The sequence below is a fragment of the Neoarius graeffei genome, chromosome 4 (genome assembly GCF_027579695.1).
Source record: "Neoarius graeffei isolate fNeoGra1 chromosome 4, fNeoGra1.pri, whole genome shotgun sequence".
NCBI lineage: Eukaryota > Metazoa > Chordata > Actinopteri > Siluriformes > Ariidae > Neoarius > Neoarius graeffei.
Window position 1 is genome coordinate 109,858,733 of NC_083572.1, and position 16,878 is coordinate 109,875,610.

A 16,878-nucleotide genomic window follows, 5' to 3' on the forward strand; every position below is an offset into this window, starting at 1 on the left:
AAAGAATGGTTGAAGAAGAATAAAGTTCATGTTTTGGAATGGCCAAGTCAAAGTCCTGACCTTAATCCAATGGAAATGTTGTGGAAGGACCTGAAGCGGGCAGGTCACGTGAGTAAACCCACCAACATCCCAGAGTTGAAGCTGTTCTGTACGGAGGAACGGGCTAAAATTCCTCCAAGCCGGTGTGCAGGACTGATCAACAGTTACCGCAAACGTTTAGTTGCAGTTATTGCTGCACAAGGGGGTCACACCAGATACTGAAAGCAAAGGTTCACATACTTTTGCCACTCACAGATATGTAATATTGGATCATTTTCCTCAATAAATAAATGACCAAGTATAATATTTTTGTCTCATTTGTTTAACTGGGTTCTCTTTATCTACTTTATGCAGAAATATGAAATTCTAAAGGGTTCACAAACTTTCAAGCACCACTGTAGCTTTGAGCTTTTGTTTATTATTCGATCCCGTCCCTGTGCAGCTCTACATGGTGAGGACGATGCTGGAGTCTCTGGTAGCGGATAAGAGCGGTTCTAAGAAGACGCTGCGCAGCGGTCTGGAAGGACCAACCATCCTGGACATCGAGAAGTTCCACCGCGAATCCTTCTTTTACACTCACCTGCTCAACTTCAGCGGTAAGAACCTCTTCGTCTCGATCAGCTGCAACTCGGATTCAGAAATGAAGCTCTGTTTTAAGAGGAGTATCTCGAATATTATAAGTAATAAGCAGGCACGTTTGATTAAAGTGCACGCTGGATATGGGATTTAAGAGATCGGTTTTAACAGACTAATGCTGGGATAATGTGCAAATTCAGCCCGGGTTCATTTTGACCCAAGTTTGCTGTGGCTGAGAAATTTCCAGCATCAGACCTGAATATGAATGTCAGGACTTTCAGCATGACCTAATCAAAGAACAGCGATGTGGCGTCGAGTATGTCGAATTTTTTAAAATATTTTCTCACCTAGTTTGATTCCATCATGTTCTTTGACGTTCCTTCTGTACCGTGATTGACACTTTCCTGATCCTCCTCCCCGATGACATACAAGAACGTGACTGCTGATTGGTCTGGGTCTAATTTCTTGTGTTTCCAGTCTCCCGACCAAAATACTGTGAAAATTGATGGCACGATGATGTGATCGTCTAATTTGATTATCGTGTCGTCTAATCCCAGCATTAAGAGACATGATGATGATGATGAGGTAACTGTGTCCTGTTACAGAGACCCTGCAGCAGTGCTGTGATCTGTCCCAGCTGTGGTTCCGCGAGTTCTTCCTGGAGCTCACCATGGGCCGTCGTATCCAGTTCCCCATTGAGATGTCCATGCCCTGGATCCTCACCGATCACATCCTGGACATGAAAGAAGCCTCCATGATGGAGTAAGTAACGACTACAATTAACGCTACGTTCACACTGCAAGGCTTAATGCTCAATTCCGATTTTTTTGTGAAATCCGATTTTTTTGTGAGGTCGTTCACATTAACAAATATATGCGCCTTGTATGTGATCCTCAGTATGAACGAAAAGTGACCTAAAAGTGTTCCGCATGCGCATTGCAGGATACGACGACGTCACACGCAGTGAGCATGGTCAGTGTTTACGGAAGTAAAACCGCCCGGTTGCGGTATGACCCATCCAATCTAGCTTGAATAGCTGTATCCCCCCAAATGGAAATCAGCTCCCTAACCTCTGCGTCCTTCCATTGAGAAGATTCAGAACCTTCACAGCCCGAAGCGTCCCTCGCATTGATGTCATGCGCAGGGGCGCAGATACGTTTTTTGAACTGGGGGGGACAAAGCTGCCAGCAAACCAACCCCAACCCCGATATGCCTGTCAAACTTGTTGTGGGTTACCATAGCAACCAAGCTCGAGCTCGCAACCTGTGCGGTCTGCGCAGCTCAACCAACCGAATATCAGTCTTTGTTTTGTTTTATGTGAGTTGTTGCAACTATGTATACACTGCTGTGCACCTCAATAAACCGAATGGTAATTAGTCTTTTGATTTTTCCGTGAGGTTTGCCTTATGCAAAGAAAGACAGCATAGACGTTTTTTCCTCCCTATAAGTGGGGGGGACCGAACGAGGTGAATTTAAATCTGGGTGGGACGAGTCCCCCCCTCTATCTGCGCCCGTGATTATGCGCCATGTTGTAACTTTTTTGAGAGACCCGCCGCCTACTTCAGCGCAGAATAGTGACGTTTGTGGCTTGTTGATGACATGTAAGTCGGATGAATGCGACCTGGCGGTTCAGACTGAAGTCGCATATGAAAAGAGCGGATAGGAATCGGAATTAGGACCACATATCCAAACGGCCTGGGTCGGATTTGAAAAAATCGGATCTGTGTCGTTCATATTGTCAATAAAAGATCGGATACAGGTCACATATGGGCGAAAAGATCGGATTTGAGTCACTTCAGCCTGCAGTGTGAACGTAGCCTAAAAGCTCTAAGCGTGAAGGTAGAAACATGTCTGAGATCGGACTTGTGGGAAACGTTTCCTTGCATTCATTTGAAATTGTCATGAGCAATATGTTTTTCAGAGGCTTTTCTACAATACACGATATGCATACAGGTTTTTTTTTTTTTAATTCTAAAAAAAATTTAATTTAGTGTTTAACGTCACAGTTTAAACCTTTTTTTTTTGTTAATTTACTTCTTTTTGCAGTTTTTAAGATTTGGTACAGGTTTTTTTTTTTTTCCAAAGCCCCACATAAAATGCATCATAATATCCATGATGGTGCTTTTTTTTAACACTTTTTTTTTTTTTTTTTTAGTAAAAATTTATCATAATGTCTATCACATCGTCCATCTATAATTTCAATATTTAATACTTAAAAGCAATTTTAAAAAATTATAGGAAATTTGTGAACGCCAGCAAAACACAAACTTTTTAAGTTTAAAAAAAATCAAGGAAGAAAACTTACTTAAAAATAAAAAAAAACCCTTTAATCAAGTTTATGATGCTATAATTTTCTTTTACATTTTATTTATTATCCACAGGAAAGTTTTCTTGTTTCTGCTACATGTGATCAGTGTAAAAAATACATCATGGTAGTGTTGCTTTTATTTATTTTTATTTTTTTGTGTATACTTTTTTTTTTCTTCTAAACCTCATACACTGAGTCTGAGAACCAAATTTCTTTTTTTCATGTTAAAAAATAAACTTTAATCGTTATAGTATAATTTTCCTGTAAATTTTTTTTTTACAGTTTATAGATTTTATTTATTATCCACAGGATTTTTTTTTGTTTCTGCTACATGTGATCAGCATAAAAATACATCAGTGTTGCTTTTTTAATTGTATTTATTTATCTGTATTTTAACCTCATGCACAAAATGAGTCTGAGAACCATTTATAAATTAAATAAATAAACATATAGACGCTCACTGCATGAAGCTTGTACATAAATAGAAATGCTGTAGTTGTAGAACATCGCGTGAGTTTCACAGAAAAATAGCATCCTATTACATGCAATATGTTCAGGGACACATTTTGCTTTTTAAATTATTGAAATAAAACTGATACATAATTAAATATAATAAATAACTGTTCTATGGTTATAATTTACCTTTTTGTTTGCATTTGAAGATTACATTTTAAAATAAGTTTTAAAGCGTGCATGTTTCATTTAGAGCCTTTTAACTGAAATCCAGAGATGTGAGTCGTTTTGATAAAAATGTCGAGGATGTGTGTGTTTTAACTTATTTTAATAATGTGTTAAAACCAAACAAGTTGATAAATCCTGGCTCTCCGCAGGTACGTGCTGTATCCTCTGGACCTGTACAATGACAGCGCACACTACGCTCTCACCAAGTTCAAGAAGCAGTTCCTCTATGACGAGATCGAGGCTGAGGTAACGTCGTCATCATCATCATCTCAAACCTCCAGTGATGATATTACAAACCCAGTGTAACTTTCAGATTCACCACAAATTATTAAGTACTAAAATCAAACATTAGAGAAAGTTTCAGATGTCTTTTTGGATTATTTTGTGCGTGTGCATCTCACTTTTCCTGAACATTATTTATGACTAAAATCTCGTAGTTTATGAATTTATTGATACCCATCTTTTTCTTTTTTCCCTTTCTTTTTTCTTTCTTTCTTTAGGTGAATCTGTGCTTTGACCAGTTTGTCTACAAGCTTGCTGATCAAATTTTTGCCTACTACAAGGTTTTGGCAGGAAGGTGAGGTGGGAAAGGATAAGCAGGAACCGTGTGTGTGTGTGTGAGAGAGCGATGTGCACTGGTGTTCAGCACAAATGTGTGTTTTCACCTAATTTTTTAATTTTGTGTTGAAAGATGTAAACTGTGTCCCAGAGACATGCTGCACTGAAGGACAGTCTACAGAGAAACTGAAATCAGAATAAAGGCAGTGTTTCTGCCCCAAAACACACAGGTGCCAGTACTTTCATGTTGGTGAGGAAAATTTGACCTAATGTCTGCCCATGCGAAATACATGGCCAAGGGTGCCAATACTTTAGTGAAAAGCAAAGTGTTTAAAAAGCAAAATGTTAATCTCATGAAAATATAGACTTTGCAAACATTCCAACGAGGGAGAGCATCCCAGGCGGATGCTAGGCGGTTGCTATGACAAGGATGTTGCTAGGTGGTTGCTAGGGTATCCCAGGTGGTTGCTATGACAAGGATGATGTTAGGTGGTTGCTAGGGTATCCCAGGTGGTTGCTATGACAAGGATGATGTTAGGTGGTTGCTAGGGTATCCCAGGTGGTTGCTAGGGTATCTCGGGTGGTTGCTAGGGTATCTCGGGTGGTTGCTATGACAAGGATGATGTTAGGTGGTTGCTAGGGTATCTCAGGTGGTTGCTAGAGTATTCCAGGTGGTTGCTATGACAAGGATGTTGCTAGGTGGTTGCTAAGGTATCCCAGGCGGTTGCTAGGATGTTGCTAGGCAGTTGCTTGGGTATCCCAGGTGGTTGCTAGGGTATCCCAGGTGGTTGCTATGACAAGGATGTTGCTAGGTGGTTGCTAGGGTATCCCAGGCGGTTGCTAGGATGTTGCTCGGCGGTTGCTTGGGTATCCCAGATGGTTGCTATGGTATCCCAGGTGGTTGTTAGGCTGTTGCTAGGATATCCCAGATGGTTGCTAGGCTGTTACTAGGATATTCCAGGTGTTTACTCGCATGTTTGTAGACTGTTGCTAAGGTAGCCCAGGTGGTTGTGAGGGTGTTGCTCGGCAGTTGCTGTTGTGTAGGTGCTTGTGAGGCTGTTGCTTGGGTATTTCTGATGTTTGCAAGAGTATCCCAGGAGGTTGCTCAGGTGGTTGCTAGGGTATTCGAGGTGGTTGCTAGGGTGTTGCTGTGGCATATTTCCATGATTTTGTATTGCGTCATATTTCGAATAAAATGTAATGTTGTGTTAGGGCCGGGTGATGTGGTGATATCGATACTGATATTGTCATAAATTGTCACAATACACTTTTATTTATTTATTTATTTATTTATTTAAATAACAGTTGCAAACTGTCATGGGGAAGCAGCTGATGGATTGGTTTTAAAACTGCAAAATGTTATTTTTGTGTGTTTTTATATCATGGTAAGATATTTTTAGTCATACCACCCAGCCCAAATCACATTTCTGATATTTCACTGATATCTTTTTATATTTATTACAGGGGTGTTTTTTTCTCCTCCTCCTTTTCAGTGTTCAGTAATTCATTATTTTAGACATTAAATAAAAGTAGCGTAAAAACACAAACTGGATTTTGATTATTTTACTGGGAGTTTCTTCATGAACTTGTACACTGTGATACAAAAACATCATCTAATATCATGATATATTTTTGTCATCGTCCACCCTGAATTCTTCTTTTTTCTGCAGTTTGCTTCTGGATAAGAGACTTCGGGCAGAATGTAAAAACCAGGGTGCCAATATTCCATGGCCTCCCTCCAACCGCTACGAGACGCTGCTGAAGCAGAGACACGTCCAGGTGAGGACTTAAATCCAGTTAAATGTGTATTAGGGAGGTGTGTGTGTAACTGAGGTTTTTTCCCCCCCCTTGCAGCTCTTGGGTCGTTCCATTGACCTGAATCGTCTCATTACTCAGCGAGTCTCTGCTGCTCTCTACAAGTCCCTTGAGCTGGCCATTAACCGCTTCGAGAGCGAGGACCTCACCTCCATCGTGGTACGTTCTCTAACTTTCTGTAAATAAACACGTGTAAACGTCGTATTGCCCAGGGGACTGTTTAAACACGAACTGACGATAATAAACGTTCTTATTTGGGATGGTTGTGGAATCATTAAAAAAAAATGCATAGAAATAATCGCTAGTCACGTTTTTGCATATTTTACGAATTTTATGACTGGCAGCGAGTTTTCTAGCCTCTATTAGCAAGATACGACGGTTTAAGAGTGGGGTTTTTGGGGGGATTAGCTGTTCAGAGAATCTTGAATCTTTAAATATAGTCTAGTTAATCTTAATTTAATTAAGGCTCATAAACACATGTTTAGGATCCAAATTTACTGATTAATCACAATCACTTTATTCGGCCAGGTGTGATTACATGTACTAAAAATTTGTCTGTAGAATTGGCGTCGCATTGATGGACCAAATACGTAAATAATATAAACATTGACATTAAATGCAAATGGTACATTATATAAACATTGACATTAAATGCATTTCCGGTGGTTGCTAGGATGTTCCTAGGAAGTTGCTAGGGTAATCAAGGTTGCTTGGCTGTTGAGAGTATCCCAGGTGGTTGCTGGGCTGTTGCTAGAGTATCCCAGTTGGTTGCTGGGGTATACCAGGCGATTGCTAGGTTATCTTAAGTGGTTGCTTGGTGGCTGCTAGGGTATTCCAGCCTAGCAGTGTGCTTACTAGTTTTCTGGGCCAGTGTTTTTTTTTGTTTTGTTTAGTTTCTAAGTTCAAAGTGTTTATTGTTTCTTTTTTTTAACAGCTCAGGTTTTGTATTATTCTGCGAAGCATCGGCGTCCTCTCATCTTAACCTCAGATGTTAATATCATAGCGAGCTAGCTATGAAATTTTTTTGTAGTGCATTTCTAATCCATAAGTTCATTTATAGTTAGAGAGATAATATTTATGCCTTCTAATGAGTAATTTTGTAATCTTGGGCCCTTTAACAAAACAGAACAAAACAACAAACACCAGGACGATTTTCGTAAGAAAAAAATATTTTTGTCGACATCAAGTTTCCATGTTTATTTGACCTGACGTCTGAGCGTTGTTTTCCTCTCTCTCCCCCCCTCCCTCCCTCCATGTCAGGAGTTGGAGGGTTTGTTGGAGATCAACCGAATGACCCACCAGCTGCTGAGTAAGTTTCTGACTCTGGACAGCATGGACGCCATGTTCCGCGAGGCCAACCACAACGTCTCCGCTCCGTACGGCAGAATCACGCTGCACGTCTTCTGGGAGCTCAACTACGACTTCCTGCCCAACTACTGCTACAACGGCTCCACCAACAGGTCCTCCGTTCAGTTCCGTGCAAAAGTTTGTGCCCCCTGAAATGAAGGGAACAAAAACGCCTACTTTAATACAGTGTATTTTACGTGCTCACTTCTGTACACTACAAACAGGGTTATTAAATGGTGTGTAACGTGGAGAACTCCAAAAGATTCCAAAAGTTTGCACCCCCACCCCATCCCTTGCAGTATTCTCTGATAATTGCTATCTCATTGTTTTGGATTCAAAAATTTCTGGACTTTTTTAAAAAATTTATTTTTCAGTATGTTTTGGATAGCTGTATTTTATAGTACCTGTTTGTTTTTGTAGATAATTGCTTTTAAAAACATAAGCTGTTTCTTCTGTTCAGTAAAAAAAAAAAAAAAAAGTATAAACTGTCAACTCAGGTTTAGTTAAGTTTTGAGTCAGAGATGAGGAAATTCAAGAACTTGAATACTACTATTACTTAGGGGCCAAACTGTTGTTGTTGTTGTTTTTATTATGATACTTTATGCCAAAAATGGCACTATGGCAGCCCATAGAACCCCTTTGTGGATTTTGATGAAATTTGGCGCACTGATAGATGACGGTCCAAAGTATGTGGTGTCAAATTTGAGGTTTTGCTCAGACGCTCGATATGGCCGCTGTCATCCAATGAAATTTGATGTTGAAACCAGCAAACGGTGTGAGGTCATCTCAGCAATGCTTTGATGCACATTTTGAGAGAGACCAAAAAAGTCACTTGCCCACTAGGGGGTGCTACAATAAGCCAAACTGCCTTTTGGCTCATCACGGTTGATGTGTTTTAACTTGAGAAGAACTTCTTGTGTCTGGTAATACCATGGGAGGTCCCAGTGCTGAGCCATGCCACTTTGACTTGTTAACCTAAATTGATGTGGCTGCCATATCGGATTTTATTGAAGGGTTTAAAAAAAATTTCACAGGCCACAAGTTTTGGCTCCTCCCCGGCCTCACAGAATCGTTCAACCGTCACCACCAAACAGGAAGTGAGGACGTAATTCACAATGCTTTGATGTGCCGACATCAAATTTGGTGTATGGACTCAGGACCCAATCCTGAGGATGTGCAAAAAAAAAATTGTGCCATGTGACCACTTGGGGGCGCTACCGTATTACCTTTTGATGTATTGGCCTTATAAAAATGGCTATGTCTGATACTTACGAAGTCCCATGGATGGGATATGACAACTTATCATGTCGACTAAATTTATCTGGCTGCCATATTGGATTTAATCAGAAACATTAAAAAGTTTTCTGCAGCCACAAACCTTGTTAAATCTTCAGGAAATTTGGCAGAGATGATGTACGGATAAAGCCTCATGAAAGTTTTCAGACTTTTTTCCCCCCGTCAAAATCCAGTTGTCCATTACAGCTTATCAAATTTGGCGGCAAACAGGAAGTGAGCTCATGTCCTGGCCAACCTTCGGTCAGTGAGTGATACAGCCGTGCCCTTGACAAAAACCATCTGAAGTTTCCATGGCATCTGTCATGCTGCCCTGCTTGGCCCCCTCATTGCTGCTTGCAGCTATATATTTTTTTATTATTAATGGTGATTGTACTTTAAGTCTGATTATGCCGTACTTTACTTGAGTGTTATTGAAATTGAATATTTGAGCTCTCAATTACGATTCCATGAACAAAAATCATACTTTTTACTCCCTATGTTTTTATTTAGACCGGCAGAGTAACTTGTTAAAAATCTCTGGGGTCTCTTCTTCTCTTATCCAGCCAATGACTGTACACTAAACCTCATCAGAACAAGCTCCGGAACATTTCATTTGCATTTAAATTTAAAGAATCCAATCAAATTCAGTATCAATCAATGAGGAAAATGTACCGTATGGGACAAAAAAAAACCTTTCATGAATTATACCAGTTCGTTGTCTGCTAAGTAATTAATTTCATCAATTAAAAAGATTTTTAATAATTGAGCATATTTAAAAAACAAAAGTTAATGGTTGAGAGAGGGAGGATTGATGGAAAGATAAAAACAAACAAATATATTCTGTCAATAATTTCTGAAAAATTGTTTCAGTAGTCTGAACTAGTTGTTTCACACGTGTGTGTGTGTGTGTGTGTGTGTGTGTGTGTGTGTGTGTGTTCAGGTTTGTTCGTACAGTGCTGCCGTTCTCACAGGAGTTCCAGAGAGACAAACCACCCAACGCTCAGCCTCAGTACCTCTATGGGTCAAAGGTCAGAACGTTTTCTAGATTAATAGATTAGTTATTTTAATAAAGCCTTTGAATCTTTTTTTAATATGCCTTTAATAAATCCTTTGAAAGCAACTGGCCCTGATAAGATTCTGGCCAGGCTGTTAAGGGGCTCTGCACTTTATATCTGTGACTCTTTATGCTCCTTGTTCAACAAATGTCTCAGCTTGGGGAAAGTCCTCATGGAAATTTGGCAAATATCATCCCTATTCACAAGGGCGGGGCCACTAAAGAAGTGACAAACTATAGCCCTATTTCACTATTGCCGGTGGCTTCAAAAGTAACGGAACGGTGTGTTTACAACAAAATCATCGACCACATTGTCGCCCAATGGTACAAACTTCAGTATGGGTTTTTTTTTTTTTTTTTGGAAGGGGTTATCGATTACTGATCAGCTATTAAAGGTTCTCCATGAGATAGGTCAACTTCTTGACACCAGAATTCAAGCTGACGCAGTATACTTGGATTTCGCCAAGACTTTTGATAGAGTAGAGCACCACCTACTGCTCATGAAGCTGCGGCAGTTTGGTGTTACGGGTAAACTTTTGGACTGGTTCAAGGACTGCCTCGCTGATCGCTATGAGAGTGAGATAGTCTTGGGCAAAACGTCGGAGCCACTTCCAGTACTCTCTGGAGTGCCACAGGGCTCTATACTTGGGCCCTTGTTGTTCCTCATGTTTGTCAACAACTTACCCTGCGTAGTCACATCATCGTCTGTTGCATTATACGCCAACATTACTAAGTGTTATCGTGCAATTAACACCTCTGAAGACAGTGCATGCCTGCAAAACGATCTTGACAGCATATGCAGTTGGTGTGATCTCTGGAGGATGGACCTCAATCTGTCTAAGTGTGGGCTTCTGTCGTTCACAAGAAGCCCCAAGCCTCTGCTGACCACATACCAACTGAAGGATGCGCCTGTCAAAATGACGGCGTCTCAGAAGGGCCTTGGTGTTAGTCACGCCATATCTCAAGTGGAACTCTCATGTCCAATCGGTTTTAGCTGAAGCGAGTAAAATGTTGGGCTTTGTTAGAAGATCTACTTTTGAGGTTAGAGATATCAAGGTGCGGAAGTCACTTTACATCTTTCTGGTCAGAAGCTGTTTGGCGTCCTGTCTACTCAGTTGAGAGAATCCAGAGACGCGCAACTAAGTATATTCCATCTCTTCCGTTTAGATCAGATGTTAACTCCAAGGACAGATTGTTAAAGCTAGGACTCCTTCCTTTGTGTTACTGGCATGAGTACCTGGATCTTGTTTATCTTTTTAAATCTATGTCAACAGACCGTAGTATTTCTGTTAGTGTACCTAGAAGGTTTACTAGGCGATTAGATTTGTCCAGGGGAACTACAGTATGTTAAATGTTCCCAAGGCTAATACTGTAACTTTTCAGACCAGTTTTTATATTCGGGGTCCGAGAATCTGGAATGTTTTACCCCCACATTTAAGGAATTTGAATCAGTCACTTTCACAGTTTAAGACGGACCTTTTTTTATATTATAGTAATTTAACCAGGCTTTATTTTGATATTGATAGACCGCAGACTTTTAAATCTGTGTGTGTAAAATGTCATACATGTCAGCCGGTCTCCACTCTCGGCACCAGTTTGTGCCGCCGTTAGTCTGTATACTTCTGGGCTGGGTTTTTTTTGTTTGGTTTGGGGTTTTTTTTCTCTCTTTTCTCCACCTTTCACTCATGTGTTTATTGTTGATTTATTTTATTGTATTTAAATTTTGTGGGACCTCAGGTATTGGAGCTTATTGCTCTGTTGAGGACTCCCTGCTGTTTAATCAGCGAAGTTTCAATAAAAATAAATAAATGAAAGAATCTACTTAAGATTGATCTCCCACCCTCTCTTTTTCTCTCTCTTCACTCTCCCCCTCTTCTGTCTCTTGTCTCCTTTTCTTCTCTTTCCCTCTTTCTCTCCCTCTTGTCTTTTTCTTTTCTCTTTCTCCCTCCATCCCTCTTTTCTTTTGCTCTCTCCCCCTTTCTCTTTTCTCTGCTTCTTTCTCTTTTTCTCTCCCTCCTCCCATCTCTTTCGCTCTCTTTTCTCTTTGCTTCTTTCTTTTTCTCTCCCTCCTTCCATCTCTTTCACTCTCATTTGTCTCTTTGCTTCTTTTTCTCTCCCTCCTTCCATCTCTTTTGCTTGCTCTCTTTTGCCTCTTTGCTTTTTTCTCTTTCTCTTCCTCCTTCCATCTCTTTTGCTCTCTTTTCTCTTTGCTTTTCTCTTTTTCTCTTCCTCCTTCCATCTCTTTTGCTGTCTTTTCTCTTTGCTTTTCTCTTTTTCTCTCCCTCCTTCCATCTCTTTTGCTTGCTCTTGTTTCTCTTTGCTTTTTTCTCTCTCTCCCTCCTTCCATCTCTTTCGCTCTCGTTTGTCTCTTTTTCTCTCCCTCCTTCCGTCTCTTTTGCTCTTGTCTCTTTGCTTTTTTCTCTCTCTTCCTCCTTCCATCTCTTTTGCTTGCTCTTGTTTCTCTTTGCTTTTTTCTCTCTCCCTCCTTCCATCTCTTTCGCTCTTGTTTGTCTCTTTTTCTCTCCCTCCTTCCGTCTCTTTTGTCTCTGCTTTTTTCTCTCTCTTCCTCCTTCCATCTCTTTCGCTTGCTCTTTTGTCTCTTTGCTTCTTTCTCTTTTTCTCTCCCTCCTTCCATCTCTTTCGCTCTTTTGTCTCTTTGCTTCTTTCTCTTTTTCTCTCCCTCCTTCCATCTCTTTCGCTCTTTTGTCTCTTTGCTTCTTTCTCTTTTTCTCTCCCTCCTTCCATCTCTTTCGCTCTTTTGTCTCTTTGCTTCTTTCTCCCTCCTTCCTCCTCCCCCTCTCTCCCTCACCCAGGCATTGAACTTGGCATACGGTAGTATATATGGCTTCTACCGGAACTTTGTGGGTCCTCCCCATATCAAGGCCGTGTGCAGACTGCTGGGGTACCAGGGCATCGCCGTGGTGATGGAGGAGCTCCTGAAGGTGGTCAAGAGCCTGGTAAGGACCGCGCCTCGTGCTGTGGTTTCAGCGTATGTGGTGGTGATTTTAGTCTTAATAAAATTTCTAGCGCTCCAGGAAACGCAGGCTCAGGTGGGTTTCGGCTAACGTCTCGTTTCCGTCACAGCTCCAGGGCACCATTCTGCAGTATGTGAGGACTCTGATGGAGGTGATGCCAAAGATCTGCCGTCTCCCACGCCACGAGTACGGCTCTCCAGGTCTGTCATTTAAAAAAAAAAAATCTTAAACCAGACTGTTGTGTATTTTTCTGTTTTGTTTCTGAGGAGCGGCGTGTCGGTGAGCTTGTGGTGCGAGTGTGTGTTGATGAGGTTGTCCTGTGCTGCAGGGATCCTGGAGTTCTTCCACCACCAGCTGAAGGACATAGTGGAGTACGCTGAGCTGAAGACCGTGTGCTTCCAGAACCTGAGGGAGGTGGGGAACGCTGTGCTCTTCTGTCTGCTCAGCGAACAGAGCCTGGTACGTCCCCTGCACACACACGATAATAACCTTGGCATGGAGATGACCGTGTAAGGGACCCACCCGTGTGTGTGTGTGTGGGGTGGTCATGTGATTTGACCACAGCTCCATCTAGTGACCATCATCATGAAGTCCCTGATTGTCGCTCTTTCGAGTGGTGTGTAGTGTGTTAAACCAAGTGATGCCTTGCACTCTATCACACTTGGGTTTGGTTAGTGTGCATCTTTGTTTGAATTTGCATGAGTCACACTCTCTCACACACACACAGAGGTGGGTGTTAGTGGTTTTATCAGTGAGAACTCTCGCACTCGTCACAGGACTCACTGCGCACGGTGGTGATTTGTTTTATTTGTTGCGTTTCTGTGCAGTCTCAGGAGGAAGTGTGTGACCTGCTGCATGCTGCACCATTCCAGAACATTCTCCCCAGGGTTCATGTGAAAGGTAGGAGATACAGATATACAGGTGTATGCAGGTCTTTGGGGTGAGAGGGTGTGTGGGTGCTGATCTGGAAGCTGAGCTGAAGATACGTGTGAAACTTGTCTAAGCCCCGCCTCTTTTCTGTGTGCAGAGGGCGAGCGGTTGGATGCTAAGATGAAGCGGTTGGAGGCCAAATATACTGCGCTGCACATGGTGCCTTTAATCGAGCGTCTGGGGACTCCACAGGTGGGCACATGATCTCTCTCTCTCTCACACACACACACACACACACCCACCAATACACTTATGTTTGTTCTGACTGTAGCTTGCAGATCCACCTTGTCATAGCAATGATGCAGGTGTGTGTGTGTATGTATGTTAAATAGAGTGGGGGAAAAAATCTGTCTATAGATCTATCCCTCCATCCATCTGTCTATCCATAGATACGTCTGTGTCTATCCCCATCCATCCATATATCTATTCAGCTATATAATCTATCCATCCATCCTTATTTATTGGTCTATCATCTCTCCATCCATCTATATGTGTATATAATGTGTCTCCATATTGATCTATTCATCATCTCCCTCTATCCATCCATCCATGCGTCCGTGTGTGTATAAAATCTCCATATTTATCTATTCATCTCTCCATCCATGTTTATCCACCTGTCTATTCATCCATCCATCTATCCTGCTATTTTTCCATCCATGTGCCTCTTTACATTTGTCCATCTATCACTTGGAAGCACCATGCATCAAATTGTTTTGTTTTTTTTCCCCCTTTCATCCTGAAAATTATTAATTTATTAAATTCAGCACTGATTAGAAACATGGTATTTTTGATTGATCTCCTGCCTTCATTCTTATTTTATTTATTTTCTAAATTAAAAAGTAATTAACTATTAAACAGGTGATTTATTTAAAAGTCTGTCTGAAAAGTGCACATGAAGAGCTTGGGCTTCGTTAAAAACCTCAGCGTTGTTCATTCCGTCGTCTCAGAATCTTTGTTCATGTGACGTGTCATTCTGTAAAGGGTGAATTGCTGCGGTATGAGCAGAATACAACACTTGATGTACCGTTACAGGAAAATAATCAACTTTGCTTCATCACACCACCTGGTTGTTGATGATTTTTCCTGTAACACACGATGGCTTATATCCTTATCTCACTTCTTTTTTTTTTTTTTTTTAAATTGCTTTTTCACTTCTCATTAGCAAATTGCCATCGCTCGTGAGGGCGACCTGCTGACCAAAGAGAGGCTGTGCTGTGGACTGTCCATGTTCGAGGTCATCTTGTCACGCATCCGCGGTTTCCTGGACGACCCGATATGGCGCGGCCCGTTACCGAGCAACGGTGTGATGCACGTGGATGAGTGTGTGGAGTTTCACAGGCTGTGGAGCGCCATGCAGTTTGTGTACTGTATCCCTGTCGGAGCGCATGAGTTCACCGTGGAGTGAGTGACGGATCCATAACGCGTTCGTTTTGAGAGAGTGACTTTACGTACAAGTCAAACACGTGTTGTTGTTGTTTGTATTCTCCAGGCAGTGTTTTGGTGATGGGCTGAACTGGGCCGGCTGCATGATCATCACCCTGCTGGGGCAGCAGAGACGCTTCGACATCCTGGACTTCAGCTACCACCTGCTCAAGGTGCAGAAACACGACGGCAAGGACGAGATCATAAAGAGCGTGGTGAGTCGGAGACCAGATCATGTAGCGACGTTTTATTTATTTATTTATTAATTATGTGGGATAATGAGGTGAATTAACCTCCTAGGGCCTAGCGGTCACATACGTGGACAGCACTTTTTAGAAATTCAGAACAAGAATCCACATATGTGGACATACTTTTTCTCAAAAAGTACATCTTATCAAAGATGATGCTTAGTTTTTATTCTAATCAGGTTCTAATAAGCCCAAATAGCAAAAAGAAATAAAAAATGCATGTAAAAAAAAAACAGCTTGGGTCTTAGGAGGTTAAAGGTGCTTCTGGGAAAAGTGCCGTCCCTTCTTCCTTTTGACTTTCAACAAACGAGCTTTCATGTTTTAATCCCAAAAAAAATTATATTCCTGAAAAGCATCATTCGCCATGTGTGCTTCTGATGTCGTGAACTCTGTCATCACCGTAGCGAATGCATACGCAACCGGAGACCGTGAAATAGCCACTGGTGACATGGAGTGGGCGTGTACTGATTTAAACTCATCTCAACTGTAAGGTGATGACCAATGGGAGAGAAGGATACCGCCAACATGGAGTAATAAACAGGGTTACCTAGGTAACCAGAGCCTGGAGTGTTCTCTAGTGATGACTATTTATCGTAAAATAACCCACGATGAGCTGGTGTGTTTTATTCCTCTTATACCACAGAAAAACTGGCCAGCAATTATAATTTATCATCCGTTTATAGTTACATTTAATGTTTTGGAACGTCTATGGCAAACAGATTGTCAGGTGACTGAGAAACCACAAAGCTCTGAATCAATGAGCTGTTACTATGGAAACGATAATCAGAATCAGAACTCGGTCGTTACTCTTCTTAATTCTCAGGCACTGCCTAAAAGTGGAGCTCCTGATGACTGTAAAATGTGTTAGTAAATAATGGGACGGTTCCGCTATGTTACATTTTAGCTGTATTCAGCAGGTGGCGCTGTGATCAGTCCTCCATTTCCGGGTCGTTCCCAGCCAAAACAGTACTCACTGTGACATTGGTTTGTATAACGTTTCGCTGAAATAAGATAGAATTAATAAATTTTATTGATGTTTAACTGGAATAGACGCTTATAAAATGTTGTCAAACGTACAAATACGCGAATTATCGCCCATGCCACATCCATTATTGTGCTTAAGTTAGGGCTTGTGGTCTGGGTAACCGCGTCTACTTCACGCAGCCTGGAAGATATATTTGTGCTCATCATGCTTATTGATGGGCCAGTTATTGTGAAATCATAATGATGTTTGATTTTTTTTTTTATATTAATCACATACTTGAATAATCAAACAAATATTTCCTCAAAAGAATGCATACATTTAAATTTTGATGAGTGCTGATTCTATATTGGTGTATAGTTCATATATTTGGGGATAAGAATTCTGGTAACAGAAATTAACACACATGGCTCAATTAGCTGTTGAACTCATTAACGCCCACAACAACCATATTATTGTGATATTATAGTTATTTGAGGCTCGGCCTGAATGATTTGAAGTCCGACACAGTTTATTTGAAGCCCAAGTGGTAGCGATAATTTATTTGTTTTATTAGGTGTGGTTAATGTTTGTGTGTTTTAATATTAATCTTTTAATTAACGTCCTAGCAACTGGTAATAATTCTTAGCAATTGTGAAATGAGTGGGGATGTAAATTATGAGCCTCTT

At 41.1% G+C, this 16,878-nt stretch overlaps 1 protein-coding gene across 2 annotated transcripts in view; it reads left to right on the top strand.

The window, feature by feature from the left end:
* The window catches only part of cyfip1 (cytoplasmic FMR1 interacting protein 1), a 60,149-nt gene that overhangs the window by 42,046 nt on the left and 1,225 nt on the right, over positions 1–16,878 (top strand). For both annotated transcript variants that reach the window (XM_060920163.1, XM_060920162.1), the window contains exons 16-30: positions 482–635; positions 1,221–1,377; positions 3,754–3,850; positions 4,105–4,181; positions 5,833–5,941; positions 6,017–6,136; positions 7,238–7,437; positions 9,540–9,627; positions 12,467–12,610; positions 12,738–12,828; positions 12,957–13,087; positions 13,456–13,528; positions 13,656–13,750; positions 14,721–14,959; positions 15,048–15,195. In XM_060920163.1, the coding sequence (XP_060776146.1) occupies positions 482–635; positions 1,221–1,377; positions 3,754–3,850; positions 4,105–4,181; positions 5,833–5,941; positions 6,017–6,136; positions 7,238–7,437; positions 9,540–9,627; positions 12,467–12,610; positions 12,738–12,828; positions 12,957–13,087; positions 13,456–13,528; positions 13,656–13,750; positions 14,721–14,959; positions 15,048–15,195 (1,923 nt within the window). The remainder of the gene's footprint in view (positions 1–481; positions 636–1,220; positions 1,378–3,753; positions 3,851–4,104; positions 4,182–5,832; positions 5,942–6,016; positions 6,137–7,237; positions 7,438–9,539; positions 9,628–12,466; positions 12,611–12,737; positions 12,829–12,956; positions 13,088–13,455; positions 13,529–13,655; positions 13,751–14,720; positions 14,960–15,047; positions 15,196–16,878) is intronic.